Source organism: Triticum dicoccoides, chromosome 3A (genome assembly GCF_002162155.2).
Source record: "Triticum dicoccoides isolate Atlit2015 ecotype Zavitan chromosome 3A, WEW_v2.0, whole genome shotgun sequence".
NCBI classification, from domain to species: Eukaryota; Viridiplantae; Streptophyta; class Magnoliopsida; order Poales; family Poaceae; genus Triticum; species Triticum dicoccoides.
In genome coordinates, this window is record NC_041384.1 from 710,214,628 (window position 1) to 710,229,380 (window position 14,753).

At 46.0% G+C, this 14,753-nt stretch overlaps 1 protein-coding gene and 1 pseudogene across 1 annotated transcript; both read right to left on the bottom strand.

The window, feature by feature from the left end:
• Positions 1-417: 417 nt before the first annotated feature.
• LOC119273050 lies at positions 418-4,231 on the bottom strand (annotated as a pseudogene).
• Positions 4,232-13,884: 9,653 nt separating this feature from the next.
• Positions 13,885-14,472, bottom strand: LOC119273052 (oryzain alpha chain-like). The gene has a single exon (XM_037554359.1). It carries the CDS (start codon positions 14,470-14,472, stop codon positions 13,885-13,887), a length of 588 nt encoding a protein of 195 aa, XP_037410256.1.
• Between the last annotated feature and the right edge of the window lie 281 nt (positions 14,473-14,753).

Genomic DNA, 14,753 nt, shown 5'->3' on the forward strand with positions numbered 1-14,753 from the left:
GCTTTGATCAACTCATCAAAGCGTATATTCCAACTCTGAGATGCTTGCACCAGTCCACAGATGGATTTTTGGAGCCTGCACATTTTGTTAGCACTTTTAGGATTGACAAAAACCTTCTAGTTGCATCATATACAACTCTTCTTTAATAACCATTAAGGAATGCAGTTTTGTTTATCCATTTGCCAGATTTCATAAAATGCGGCAATTACTAACATGATTCGGACAGACTCAAGCATAGATACGAGTGAGAAGCTCTCATCGTAGTCAACACCTTGAACTTGTCGAAAACCTTTTGCGTCAATTCTAGCTTTGTAGATAGTAACACTACTATCAGCGTCCGTCTTCCTCTTGCAGATCCATTTATTCTCAATTGCTTGCCGATCATCGGGCAAGTCAACCAAAGTCCAAACTTTGTTCTCATACATGGATCACATTGTACTCACGAGGCAAGTGTCCATTGCGATCTTTCATTTTCTGGAATCGTATCATAATTTGATCATCGGGGATACTTTTGAATATCCTTTTCTCGCAATAGCACACCATTAAATCATTGAGCCAATCGTCTGATATCTTATTGCGCAAATCAGTTTTAGTGATCTTCATTGCTGAAAGTATTCACTCAACCGAGGAAATTGCCACTGGAAGAATCAATGTCAACTCGATGAGGCGATATACCAATTGGAAAGTTCTGTGTTTTGTTGTTTGAACCATCAACCGAGCAAGGGTGGAAACATCCGAACATCCATCAAATTCATCACTTCTCCTAATATTGGTAAGGAATGTAGGAAGTTGAGTTCTTAGCAACAACTGTTCAGCTTGTGTAAAATCCTCAGCATAAATTTCAGCAAGTCGAATAAGTTTTTCAACATTAAACATTGAGAAGTTGTTTGTTGGAGTAAGGCAAGACATGCAATCCACTAACTCGGTGTTAACTTCATTGAATCGGTGATTCATCTCGGTGAGAGTTGCATCAAGAGCAACATTGAATATGCTAACCTTGAAATAATGATGTCGAGTCACCTTTTTCTTGCTGCGAACAGATTGCCCCATAGCTCCTACAAGATCATCCATATTTGGCACCTCAATGCCATGTTCCTCACAGAAGTTGTTTGCTTGGTCGCATAATGACTCATACCCATTGTCCCTCATATTTTGCAAAGCTTCTTTCACATCCAAGATCAAACGCATGGCTTTAACAACATCTTGTTTCTTTCTTTGCAAAGCTTGTGATAGCAAATTAGTGATGCTCAACAAGTTTATTAAGAATAGCATGATGAACACAAACTGGAAGCATTCCATCTGTATGATCAAACCTGAAGCTCCACCTTGAGAAGTGTGTTCCCGGGCATCGTCAACCACAATTGCAAGCACATCCACCACTGCATTCCACATTGTGTACATACAAAGCAAGGTTCCAAGATGTGAGCCCCAACGAGTAGCTCCTGGTCTAGCTTGGTTAGTTTCTTGATGTAACCCAGTTCTAGATGATATCTTACAATTTTCCATCATTTCTATCAAGTTGTCTTGATGTTTTGCAAGCAATGCATCCTTCCTTTTGCAAGATGAACCCACCTGAGTCACTATCAAGGGAAGGTAGTTGAAAAAATCAGCAATAACTGGACAACACTCAGCCACTGTGACAACCACTAACTGCAACTGATGGGCAAAGCAGTGAACAAAGAAAGCATATGGACTCTCATCACGAATTAGCTTTTGCAAACCGTTGAATTCACCTCTCGTATTTGAAGCCCCGTCGTAACCCTGTCCACGTAGCATATTAATAGGCAGGCCATGGTACTCCAACACATGAACCAATGCTTCTTTAATTCCGGCAGATGTACAATCTGTGATGTGCTTAATAGCAAGAAATCTCTCTTGAAGTTCTCCGTGATCATCTAAAAATCTGCACATTTGGGAAGATACAAATTAAAAGATAGAAATGAACAATGACTATGCAAGTTTGGGAAGCTACAAGTTAAAGACAGAAATTCGTATGCATTACCTCAAAATTATTGCCATTTCCTCCTTTATTGAGCAATCTCCAGCCTCATCAATAAGTATCGAGAATTTCTTATCTCCAAGCTCATCCTTGATGACTTCGGTTACCTCCAATGCACAACATGTAGCAAGGTCTTTTTGAATATCTAGACATATCATAAGTGCATTGCCTTGCCCCTTATCAAATGCATCTTTCACATCCTTATTCTTGTCCTTATACTAGTCCAAGAACTCCCTGAAATTGCCTTTGTTGGTGGAATTGGAAGATTCATCATGTCCACGAAAAGCTTCCCCTTGAGCTATGAGCTACCTTGCACAATCCAATGATGCAGTCAAGCGGATTTCATATTTTATATCAGCCTCTTTATTGTAAACTCGCATTCTGGTAGCCACATTGGCCCTTTGATTGTTGAAATCAACACATAAGCCCACAACAATGTTGTGGTAACTAGATGGACCACCAACATGTTTCTTAAAATTTCCCAAAGCAGTTTTCCAACGCTTGTAACCATCTACTGTAAATACATCATTGCCAAATCTAGCTGCTTGTGATGGATTCTTGAAAAGAAAACAAGGGAAACAAAAGGCAGCCTCCTTTTTCACACTATATTCCAACCAATCAAACTTATCTAGCCATTGTGGTTGAAAGGATCTCCAAATTTTACCGTCCAATCCCACTTCAAATTTATGCCTGATAGCTTTGTTTCTTTGTTTCAACAAATAAGCTCTCCTCACTTCACTTCGAATTTCAGGGGCATAATCTTCTATTGGTATTCGATCAGCCGGATCACCAAAAATCTGACTTGGATGGAATTAGTTGGTTTGTGCTCTCATTAGTTGGGGGATTGGTACTCTCATTTGCATGGCGAATAGTGCTCTCATCGACATCGGTTGAGGGATTAATGCTCTCATTTGTTGGAGTAGGATGAATTATGTTCTCAAGAGGGGCTGGTTGAACAACAACATCATCTGGAGGAGCATTGGGTTCAGAAACAACAAGGGGAGCATTTGAATTGCTTGCAAACTAGCTGTGCAAAGTTTTTTTCTCTTCATTTCTACAAACAAGAATGATGATTAGTACTGGGTTAATCTTATATACACAGCTAGCTATATTGGTTATCTTCTCTAGTACTTGAACAGTTTAACTAACCACTATTAACAGCTAGCTACCATTAGTTCATTAGCATGAATTAGTAGCCAAATAGGAACCCAAATAGCTAGCTACAGAGTATAGAACTACAGACTACAGAATACAACCTTCAGGTTCAGCCGTTCAGGAGCTGTCGAGTAGAGCAGCGAGCAATAGCCGGATGGCGCAGCAGCTCGGATGGCCCAGGCGCCCAGCAACCAACTTTGCCCCCTCCTCTATTCCACGGCCACATTGGGGAGGGCACGGGTCAGATGGAGATGCAGGCGCCGTTTTGGGGAGCGGAAAGTGACCAGATTAGGGGAGAGCAGTCCGGGCGCCGACTTGAGGAGGTGGGCCGGCGGCGGCGCAAAAGAGAGGTCCAGCGACCGGCGGCGGCACGAAGGAGGGGTCCGGCGACCGGCGGCAAAAAGGAGAGGTCCGGCGACCGGCGGCGGCGCGAAGGAGGGGTCCGGCGACCGGCGGCGGCTAGGGCACCTGCGCAGAAGGGAGCGGCTCGGGTGGGACAAGCGAGCGACTGCACGAGATGGAGGAAGGAGCGTGCGCACGTTTCTCTGCTCTGGGAATTGATGTGCTGGAAAGGACTATTGAGTGGCTGGGCTAGGCCTGGAAGTTTGAAACTAGTACTAAAAAAAATTTGGCATCGATGGAGGGCAGACTCAAGCTTGTTTAAGCCTGCCCAGAAGATCCGCCACTGCTCAACCCTGCAGTTGCCATCGATATGGAGGGACTTCATGGGGAGCTTGGGCATCTTGTGCGGAGGCTTATGCTTGAAATACGACTGCAGCTGGGTGGGTCTCCAGCACAAAGTAGCGCATGTGGATGAAGAAGCGGCCCATCATGCGGCGACCATCCACACCCATCGTAGATCAAAGGCGATGAAGAAGATGACATCTTGTGGACGAGATCGGCGCCTACCAGGACGTATGGCTGGACGAAGACTTCACGACGCCGGGGCGCCGGCACGGCGGGACGGCCGCAGACAGTGGATCCGAGCCAGCGGCGGGCGGCAGCAAGCGGAAGAGAAGAGGAGAGGTATGGGGAGGTCTTGGGGCAAAGGTCACACAGATCCAGACAGAGATCCATGGGCGAAGCAGACGAGGCCGCACGGTGAGGATGAGGCTGGCGGCAGAGAGACGAGGGGAAGGAGGTGTGGTGTGGAGAAAGCGTGACCAAGTCCAACCCGGAAAAGGCGGCCACCTCCGGTCTCCTCAGGCGTCGGTCCAATCCATCTCGCAACGATGCTGGGCTCCCGCAACGCGGGTGTGGTGTTCGCCTGGCCGCCCCCGATATAGCCTAGTTATACTGTTTGAATGTGCTAAGAACATAAATACTTGATCTTGCTTTATTACTATGGATTTCTAAACTAAATATAGTACACTTAGTGGCAAGCTGACTTATTGGTGCACATCATATATATCCGACTTAGTGGCAAGCTGGTATGGCATCTATGAAGTTTTGTCATTCTCAATGTTTTCAGTTCCATTTCAATGTTAAATTGCCAATTCTTCAGGTTTGGGCGCACGTATGCTTTACACATGCATGCTCTTCTATATACGGGGCGGAATAATAATAAATAGTATATAATATGACAGCAAATGAAATTATATCTCACATGACAACAAATTAGCTAGGAGATTTAACCCCCATATATAGTTGATAGGATCCGCTAGCTAGGACTAATACTCAAGCATTACAGGATACACCGCGTTCAGCGGATCCAACATTAGAATGCGACATACATAACCCTTCATCTTTTTCATATCTCCGCTCAAGGCGAATGTATGTATCACCCGTCCCTCACCGGATGCCCCAAGAATTCTTAATTAATCAGAAGTTAATGCTATCGTTCAGCCTTCCATCACTATACCTCTCCTCTGTCCCGTATCTGACTAGCAATACCTAGTGGGAGATGTTGCTCTTGTAGGGCTCTCTCAAGAGTCAAGACTTTCCTTTTATTTAATAGTATTTCCTTTCACTCGCTGCTATCAACACCCACCACCACCGGTTACCTGCATTAGGGCGGTTTCATTGTAGGGGGGCGCTCATAACCCCCAATATACTAAACCTGGCCAGGTTTATTTTACCTGGATTTTTTTAACTTTTTTCTATCAGTGAAAAACAGATCAATGGAAACGCGACACCTTATTTACCGGGGGATATGGTAGGGTACAATTTTGGTGGCTTTAGCAGTTTAGGATGAGATATCCAACATACTCTTTGTAGCTCATCGGTTCACGTGCAATTTATGGGTTCGATTTGACTACTATCATCAAGCTTTTTCTCTGGATGATTGCATGCATGTGTTTGTGCATGGTGCATGCAGTGAATTTGACTATGTCTTCTGTACGTGTCTTGGGCTGAAAGGTTTTGCTTGTTTTGGGCGCCGCTCAGGGCCGGTCCTGAGTTTTTGGGGGCCCGGGGGGAACCTAAAACTCGGGGCCCTTAATATACACATCATAGCAACATCAATGAATATACTTATATATAGCGTTACAAATAACATTTAACATTTAAATGCATCCAAAATCAGTATGATTATCCAGTAATTTATACTCTGAAATTACCTTAAAAAAATCTTCTAACACTCCTTGATGCAAAGTCACTTATGATGGGGTCGATGTCAATCTCATCCATTAATTTCTTCTCCATGCATAATGTAGCCAAACCATTTAATCTCTCTTGAGTTATTGTTGATCTCAAATAATTCTTCAATTATTTCAACTTCGAAAAGCTTTTTTTGGCCGATGTGGCCGTCACAGGGACAGTAAATAAGATGCAATAAGCAGATATATTGGTATAACTTCGAAAAGCTTCTTTCGGCCGATGAGTACTTCTCTCATATGCCCGAAAATTTCATCAACAGTAGCAAATTGTGCCTATGCATCTGATGAATTACCGAGCAACTTACTTTGTTCTCGCTGATGTTGGTCTCGACATTTTCTTCTTCCGAATTCCCATTAGTCTGTTGCTCTTCCCGAATGGCAACGATCACCTACTAGTCATCTGGGTTTATCAAAGTAGTGGAAGCACCAATATCACTCTTCTTGAAAAAATTGTGAATATGTGTGCGCTCTGATTGTATCAATTTATCCACTTCCTTCTTCGTTTTTCTTTTATGGCTACCAGATGAATTTGTCCAGTTGCTAGACGACATGATTAACACACACAATGCTGAAAACAAAACAGTTTGTTGCATCAATGATCAATCGTTGAACGGTGCCGACTATGCAACCATAGAATTTATTGTATCAACATTATATGAATATATACCTCGGTTCCTGAATCCTGACGATCGAACTTCAGTGTGTTTGCCTATAAAGCACAGCAGCAGTGTAGCGCTTGGAGTCTGCAGAGGATTGAGAGAAGATCAACTGAGCAAAGGCCAAAGGGGCGTGATGATGGATCCCCAGAATTGAAATCTGCCGCGTACATAACCGGATTATTAAGGAAATTACCAGGGGACGACTGAGAGGCTGGAATACATGTACGGCATCGAGCGTCGGCGGCCTAGGGCTGCGTCTGCGTGATGGAACAGAATAGGAAGGGAACCGTCAGAATCGGATCAATCGCTGATCCTTTTTTCACGTGATCCCTCTCCTTTTTTATGTGAATGAACCGCTGGCTGCCTCGCTCGCTAGCTTTTCCGAGGAAACAAATCGATCGATCGACCTGCTGCTCCCTACGCGCGTCTGCAGCATGGGCCATAGGGGGCCCCTGAATTTTGGGGGCCCGGGGAGGCCGCCCCCCCTGCCCCTCCCCAGGGCCGGCCCTGGCGCCGCTGTTCGATGGGTTTGTCAGATAATGTGTCGACGTGTGTCGCTAAACCGTCTATGTTGCATTCTCTAGAAACCTCCCGTCAAATCGTTCCACCGCTGTGCCGTTCTATAAAGGCTCAGCCACTGCCCGGCCCTTCCTCCCAGCGCACATGCACAAGTAGTAGCACCTCCCGGAGAGCTGGGAGGGCTGCCCGCTGCATCGCTAACCGACGACTCCGACTCACCACCCGCCTTGTGTTCCGCTGCAGGCTGGACTACAGCTCCGGGACGCCCTGCCACCTTTCTAGGCTTACCGCCGCATCGCTGGTCAGCGGCCCGGCGCGCCGCCCGCCTTGTGTCCCGATGCACGCTGGATGGCACAACTTCGGTCTTCGGGATGCCCCGCGGCGCATCGAATCCTGGATTCTACCTCTTCTGGAGACAACGAGGAAGGCAACATGCAGCGACCCATCGGCTGGATGGCAGCTCGGGAGGCATCCCAACCCCGCCGCCAGTGCGTGGAGAGCTTGCGGCCAGCACCATGAAGTCCTGCCTGGACGACGTTCTTGGGTGTGTACCTTGTGTCCTTGTGTGGCTGATGCCTCCCCAAGAACCTATTCCGCGTGGGTGCGCTGGATCGTAGGCACGCACGAGCATCCGACTCTTCGCACGCACGATCGTAGGCGCTGGATCGTGGGTGCGCTGGACCGCTCTCCATCGACTCTTCGCCGCTGCATGAGGCGTCTCCGCTAGCGCTCGACGAGCATTGGATCATCATCTTCTTCAAGGTACGGAGGGAATAGTTCTTAATACCGCAACGTGCTTTTTCTATCTCCGCAGTAGAGGAGTTATTTATCCAAAACCACCACATTATGGGCTAGGGTAACAACTTGGTACTACATTTTAGTCAGGGCACAAAAAACCACCAACTCTGCGCCTAACATATAACTCCGAGCACTAATTCTCCGATAAGCTCACGGAAACAGTGAAACTGACAGGTTGGCCCCACTTGTCGGGCTGACGTGGCGAAGACCAAAAACTTTGACCGACTGATGTGGCAAATGAGACTTGGGCCCCACCTGTCAATGACTAGAGGGTCATCTTCTTGACAACATTCTTTCTATCAGGCATTCCATCAAGCGCCTTCCGTGCGTTCATCCTCTAGTCACTGACGAAGGCACAGCATGCCATGGCGCGGGAAAGGGGCACGGTGCTCACCTTCAGCACGTATGCGTGCTCGGACGCGGGGAGGTAGCACTGGAGCAACGTCCTCGTTAGCGGCAGCGGCCGACGAAGCATGGTGAGGCGAGGAAGACGGCTTGGGGACTCGCAGCTTGTCGGTGTTGGCGGCAAAGGCATCAAGAGGACGCGTCGAAGCCTAGGGACTAGCTGCGAGGCACAGGGATTCACCGGAGCAGGAGATCGAGGCACGTTGGTGGTCGGACGTGAAGAAGACGACCGCGGCGTGGCCAATTTTGGACGTCCGGGTCCAAAAACTCCAGTAGGGGTGCTCAAGGAGGCATTCCGGTGCTCCCAGACAAGGTGGTGGGGCTTGGAGTGGTCTCTCGCCATGAGAATGGTCGCCGGCGGTGACCACGGATCAGGGAGGAGCTGCTATGGGCTCCGTGGGGGTGTGGACTGCGGCGGCCGATGCGGACGCCGTACGGGTCTTGGGCACCAGATCCATGGAAGCGGGGTTGCGGGCGTCCACATCCGGAGCGAGCGGCGGCCGGCAAGGCAACCGGCCCGAGTGGTCTTGCTCGGGGCGAGGCGCGCATCGCCGGAGCGGCCTGGAAGAGAGGAGGAGGTTGATGGCGGGGGACGCAGCGTCTTGTCAGGCGTTGGGCTGCCGGCGGGGACGACCGTGGCGGCCGACCATGGCGGCGGAGGCATGGGTCCAGCCTGAGCATGGCCACTGGCAAAGTCTTCTGTGTTCACTGGTTGAAGAGAGAAAAAAGACAGAGAGAAGGAAGGAGGAGGTGCGTGAGGATGACAGATGGGACCTATGTCCACCTCAGCAAATTGTCCAGATAGGCATGCCACATCGTCCCGACATGTGGGCCCCACATGTCGGTTTCGCTGTTTTCGTGAGTAAATTCGACTATCAGTGCTCAGCGTTACAGATTAACCTCATTGTTGATAGTTTTTTGTGCTTTGACTCAAATGTGGTACTGATCTGTTATCCTAACCCATAATGTGATAGTTTTGGGTATAACTCGCAGCAGAGTATGAAACGTGCCTTTTCCGATCACATGGTCAATCTCATTCTCTTGTGTAGTGGCTGCCGGAGCATGCAGATGTACTGGACGCCGAGAAACTGCCAGCAGCTCGGCAACGACAGCTCGCCGTGGCGGCGCCTCAGAGTCGCCTGCCTCGGCGGCGGGGACTGGAGAAGCCACGAACAACGCCAGCCGCCGGTGCGTCTGCTTGCGAGCCTCCGAGACGCCAACATCGACGCGATGCTAGCAGCCGGCACTGGACGGGAGTGCAGGGCGGCCGTGCATGGTCACGGGAGCGAACAGTGCCACTGCCCCTGTCACAATGGCGACTAGGTGGGCGCAGCTCTGCACAATGTATAATGAATCGATAATCTTCAGTTGCCAAACATGTTGTGCAATGATGCGGCATCCGCTATACGATGGGAACCCAGAGATTGGTCGGGAGCGACGGACAATCTGGAGCAGTAATACCTAGGAAGGATAATTCAGTGTGTGACATGTGTTTGGTTAGTTAGCTAGCTTTTGCCAATCACGGTAGTAGGACCAAGTTCTCAGGTAGCAACCTGCTGGGTCAGCTCATCAGTGTGCTTTTGATTAGTACTACTTTAACAAACACCATCAGCTAAGATTGTTGCTTTTGTTTTGTCAAGGTGATTACGGAGATGATATGCAAATGCAATTCCCTCTTAAAAGGGGCCTTTCTCTTCCGGAGGTATTTTTTTGCTTACATAAAATATTTTACAATTAATAGTGACCGTATGCAGATTGCTAGCATTGTATCATTAGCACTATGAAGGTTTTTGTTTGTTTGTTCGACAAGATGAATAGATATATAATGCTCATAAGCACCGTGTGGAGCCTTTCTCTCTCAAGCTTAAATATAAGATTTTCACTTCTAGCTGCTCATTCAATGATTAAGATTTACTTATGTTTTTCTATTGGTTTTGTGTTCTGCAACAGGCAAGTACAAACATCTGGAGTTGGTATGCCATGATATTGCAGTGAGTTGTGTGATTTCACAAGTAGTTCCTCATTGATCATAAGATTAACTTCAGAATTTTGAACTCGATTTAGCTGTAGAACAAAGATGAAATTTCGTTCTTAGTGTTTAGATAATTAGTCCATCTTGGACACATATGGTCTTCGTTAAAGAAACTGGTATAAGATGTAGTTTTTTGACATAGTTTTTCCCCAAATCTGGGACTGATCTCCAGTTTGTCGTAAGCATTGATGGATCTCCTCGACACTAAATATTAATTTCTCACATAATATGATTGTATTACTATTTGATACAACTGATTGTACAATGCCAATTTGTACTTAACTGGTTATACAATTGCTTCATTTAGTCAGTGAATAACTTCTACAAACATTTTATACTGAAATCATAACCAGTAAATTTGGTTTACTTGTGATGCATGATTTTCGCATCTTGCTATCACCTAAAATTGGTATTTAATTATCGGTCTAAATTTTATTCTACCACTTTGATGAATCTGTCTATCTTTGACTCACTATTTAATTAGTTGATTACACAATTTCTTCATTTAGTTAGTGAAAAATGTTTTACATTTTGTACTTTAATCATATACCATTTTTTTATTTGTGCTGCATGATTTTCCCATTTTGTTATTATTTAAAATTTATATTTATTTGACTAAAATTTATTTTACCATTTGATGAATCTGTGTTATCTTTGATCCTCTATTTTTGAAGAGGTTTTTGTGCGTTGAGTTTTTTGGACTAGTCTATGGCTGTCACGTTGGGGTGGATTACCAATTGTTTGTTGATGGGTGATCCATGTTTGGTTATTGAGTGGGGGTAGAGTTAGATCGGTTTATTTCTTACGTTGCTACCTTTTGCATGATAACTGACACGGCGCATGATATGGGTGTGACCACGTGTTCCCATGGATGCAGTTGCGCCCCGCCGGTAAAAACGTAAGGTGTGGTTAACATGGAAAGTAATCCCATAGGAGGCTATACCAGAATGATCTTTGTGACTTCTTACTGCAGTACATATGGGTGAACTGCTTTTTTTTAAAGGAGGATACCTCCGGCCTCTGCAACTCATGATGCACACAGCCCTCTTATTAAGCGTTCAAAGTTCAACAACATGTCTCAAGTTCAAGAAAGCAAATGAATAAAAAAGCCACACCTGGCAAAAAGAAAAAAGAGGCCACAACCGGCACAAAAAGGATAAGATGTCTAAACACCTATCCTAAGCGTGGATCGCCATTCAAATAGGTTGTAGGTATCCCGTGCGACCGTCTCCCATTGGCTGCACTCAGAAGTCATATGCTCCATGTGATCCGCAGGGCTGAGTAATGACCACGTACGGATCCAGGTAGACGTTCTGAAGATAACCTGCAAAAAGTTGGTTAATGTTTGTCTGTTGAAGGGAAGATCATTTCTACATTTACATATGGCCCAAAGCAGTGCGCACACTACTACTCGAATATGTGCCATTGTGTACTATTAGAGATGTGCCATTATGTATCGCTCTGTTTGTGACCATCCATTCGTATGATTGTAATAATAGATGATGTCATCTTCAACTCTCTTACATATTGTTATGCCTCTCTTTAATTGATAGTGAATAACTATTTATTACTTTATTGTTTGGACCATAGTTTACATAGTCACGACTTATCGACCGGCGCGGCGTGTCACCGCTTGGGCTAAGCTAGTAACCCCCAATAACAACAATTTTGTCTGCACCGTGGCCATTCCCACCCTGCCCTGATATGGGCTATCCTCCCATGAGGAAATTCTAGTGTTGTTGCTTTTGCAGCCCTTTGTTGTCCTTCACAGATAGCGGCAACAAGTCGTTATTCTTGATCATGTTGAGGCCCTCGACAGCCCCTGCCGCTGCAAAAGCCTAGCAGGATCCGCATCATCCTTGGAACCAGACAACTGTATTTTGGTTTCATTTAGGTTTCCTCCAACTTCTCACATCAACATTGGGAATGTATTAGTACAAACAAATAAAAACATGGAATGAAATAACTAAGCAGAAAATTAGTTGGTACTAGGTAGCTACCTATCTTAACATGCAATCAAGTAGCAAATGAAATCACCCGTGGGTTTATATAGAGGGTTTCGTCTGTGCATCAATGAATGGTAATACACACATAAGCATGAGTATGAACAAAATGGGGGTGCGAAGAGCATGATAAACTCTAAACAGCAAGTACATTACAAAAACGTTTTCCACATACGCAACTGATAAAAGTTATGAGGAATTAGTCATCATAACTTTAATGTGCCGCATGCGTATCACCCTCTTGTGCTTATTCCTTTCTTCCATCCAATTCATGTTTTAACATGAATGTGAGGACACAAGATAAGTATGCACACATAGATCATAGGTGCATAATGCATGAGAGAAATCATTTTGCATTGGCCTCAACAATTGAAATATCTCACATGGATATTGAATGATACACATTGCTACACAATCTGGGAAAAAGTGATGATCTTCCTGTATATGTGCATCTTTAGCTACATCGACGGGTATTTCGCTTATTCAGGTTCAGATGTTGCACCACTTAACATAAGCATTATAAATAATGGGAAATTTCACTCACTAACGGCTAACTCTATAATTCTGGTGTCACGTTTTCCGTGAAATACCTTCGCATCTCATGGAATTCTACCTGGTCCTTCTCCAGTACTCGTCGAGAGAGCTGCACTGCCTGAACGCCGGAGGCGATTTGAGCAGCGAGCTCCTTTGCTTGCCCTTTCGGAAGGCCGGCGAAGTTAGTTTCGCCCACCGCGTTGGCGAGGCCGGTTCCCCGGTATACGCTAGCATGTACACCATGTGTCGGTGTCATATACAAGGGATACAATACATGAGATATACAGTAACTCTATACAGCCATTTATACACTGTTTAACATCTTCGCAGTGTATACAAGAGTTCGTAGCCTGACCTTGGAACAATATTCCTGGTGCAAAGTATCAGGCCAAATCAACAGATTCATGCATGAAGGTCCGGATATAATAGCTATAACAGAACATTGATTAAAAACATTTAAAGTGCCCACTGCCGAGGGGAGAATGTCGCCATGCTAATTGAAAAGAAATACAATGATTAAACATACATGGAAACTACAACTATTTATTGTTCAAACAAGTTTTTTCTTTCTGAGAATGAGATAAAACGATAAGGTACTAGTGTTGGAACTGCTTTCTGATTACCGATATCATAATTCAAGATGGCAACAACTTCCTGTTTTACAAGAGAATAGCTCTGCTCCATGTCTCCAATTGTTATCGTCCCCGTGAATATGTGCTGGAAGCTTTTTGCAAGTCTTCCAGAATAATAGTAGTTCGGTGAGGCGCTGGGCATGACCAAAATGAAAAATAGAAGCACTGTAGTGTGTCCCATGCGCCTAAACAAGGCAAGAATATAATCCAATCAGCACCAGTATATTCCTGCATGAAAGAATAAGCCTCTGCTCCTTCTCCTATCTTGCATAATGAAGCCATGTGCAATATTCAGATGTTGCTAAAACACTTCAAATACTTTGCTCAACTCTAGTAAAATAGTTTTTACAATGAGCCAACACACACACACACACACACACCGCGCGCGCGCGCGCGAGCAGATATATATCCTAACAACTTCATCTATGAGAAAACCATCTACTTTTGTGTTAAAAAAGATCCTCTACTTTTGTTGGTATAGAAAACATTGGAGATACATGATGACAAATAAAAAAGCAATCCAGTAAATTCCCTTTCAACCAAGAATTAAATTAAGGGAGGGTAAATGCTTGCCGCAACAGCTCCTGGATCTCGCCTATCCTCTGTAATTTGGCCTCGGACGGCTCCTCCGGCCAGAACCCGCAGCAAACGGCTTCGAACTCCTCTTGGGTGAGATGGCTAAACTGGTTGAGGCATCTGTTGTTATTGTGGACCCCGATGGCGTAGCCAGCGTTGTGCTGGTCGATTTTGCGCAGGTCCTCCTTGAATATGGTGTACCGGTGCTCTTCGTGGGCGATGGAGCTGTAGGTAGTAACTGGTTTTCGTGCCTTCCACTCCGCGAAGATCTTGCGCGTTTCCTCCTCGCTCCTCCCCCTCTCCCAGGAGAAGACGGAGTAGCCTTGGTCATGCCACTGCCGGTCGATGAGGCCGAGCCTGTGCTTGAACATGGTGTACGCGCGCTGCTCCTCCTCATCGAGGGAGCTGTTGGTCGTGCCGTGCATGGCCTTCCACTCCCTGAAGATCTGCCGGGTCTCCTCCTCGCTCCTCTTCCTCTCCCAGCTTTCCGATGTGTTGCTGGTGGCGGCCGCCGTCGACACCAGCGACACCAGCAAGAGCAGCAACAGCGGTGACGCCGCCATGACCCTCCTCATGACGAGGGGATAAAAAAAAGGCGAGCGGACTACGTACGTAGATGAGATGTGTGGAAGCTAGGGCGGGGCTCGATGGATCTCTCGTCGAAACGCTCGCTCGATCTAAGTTTATTTCTTTTCTATTTTCCTCCTCGCTTATCCAAAACTGCGGCACTACCGTGCTTATATACACGTATATACGCACGCAGCACCTGACTCAACATGACTCGGTGATGGACTCTATCACCTATCCGTAGTAGTACTCGCAATCCTACTCTGACTAGGAAACA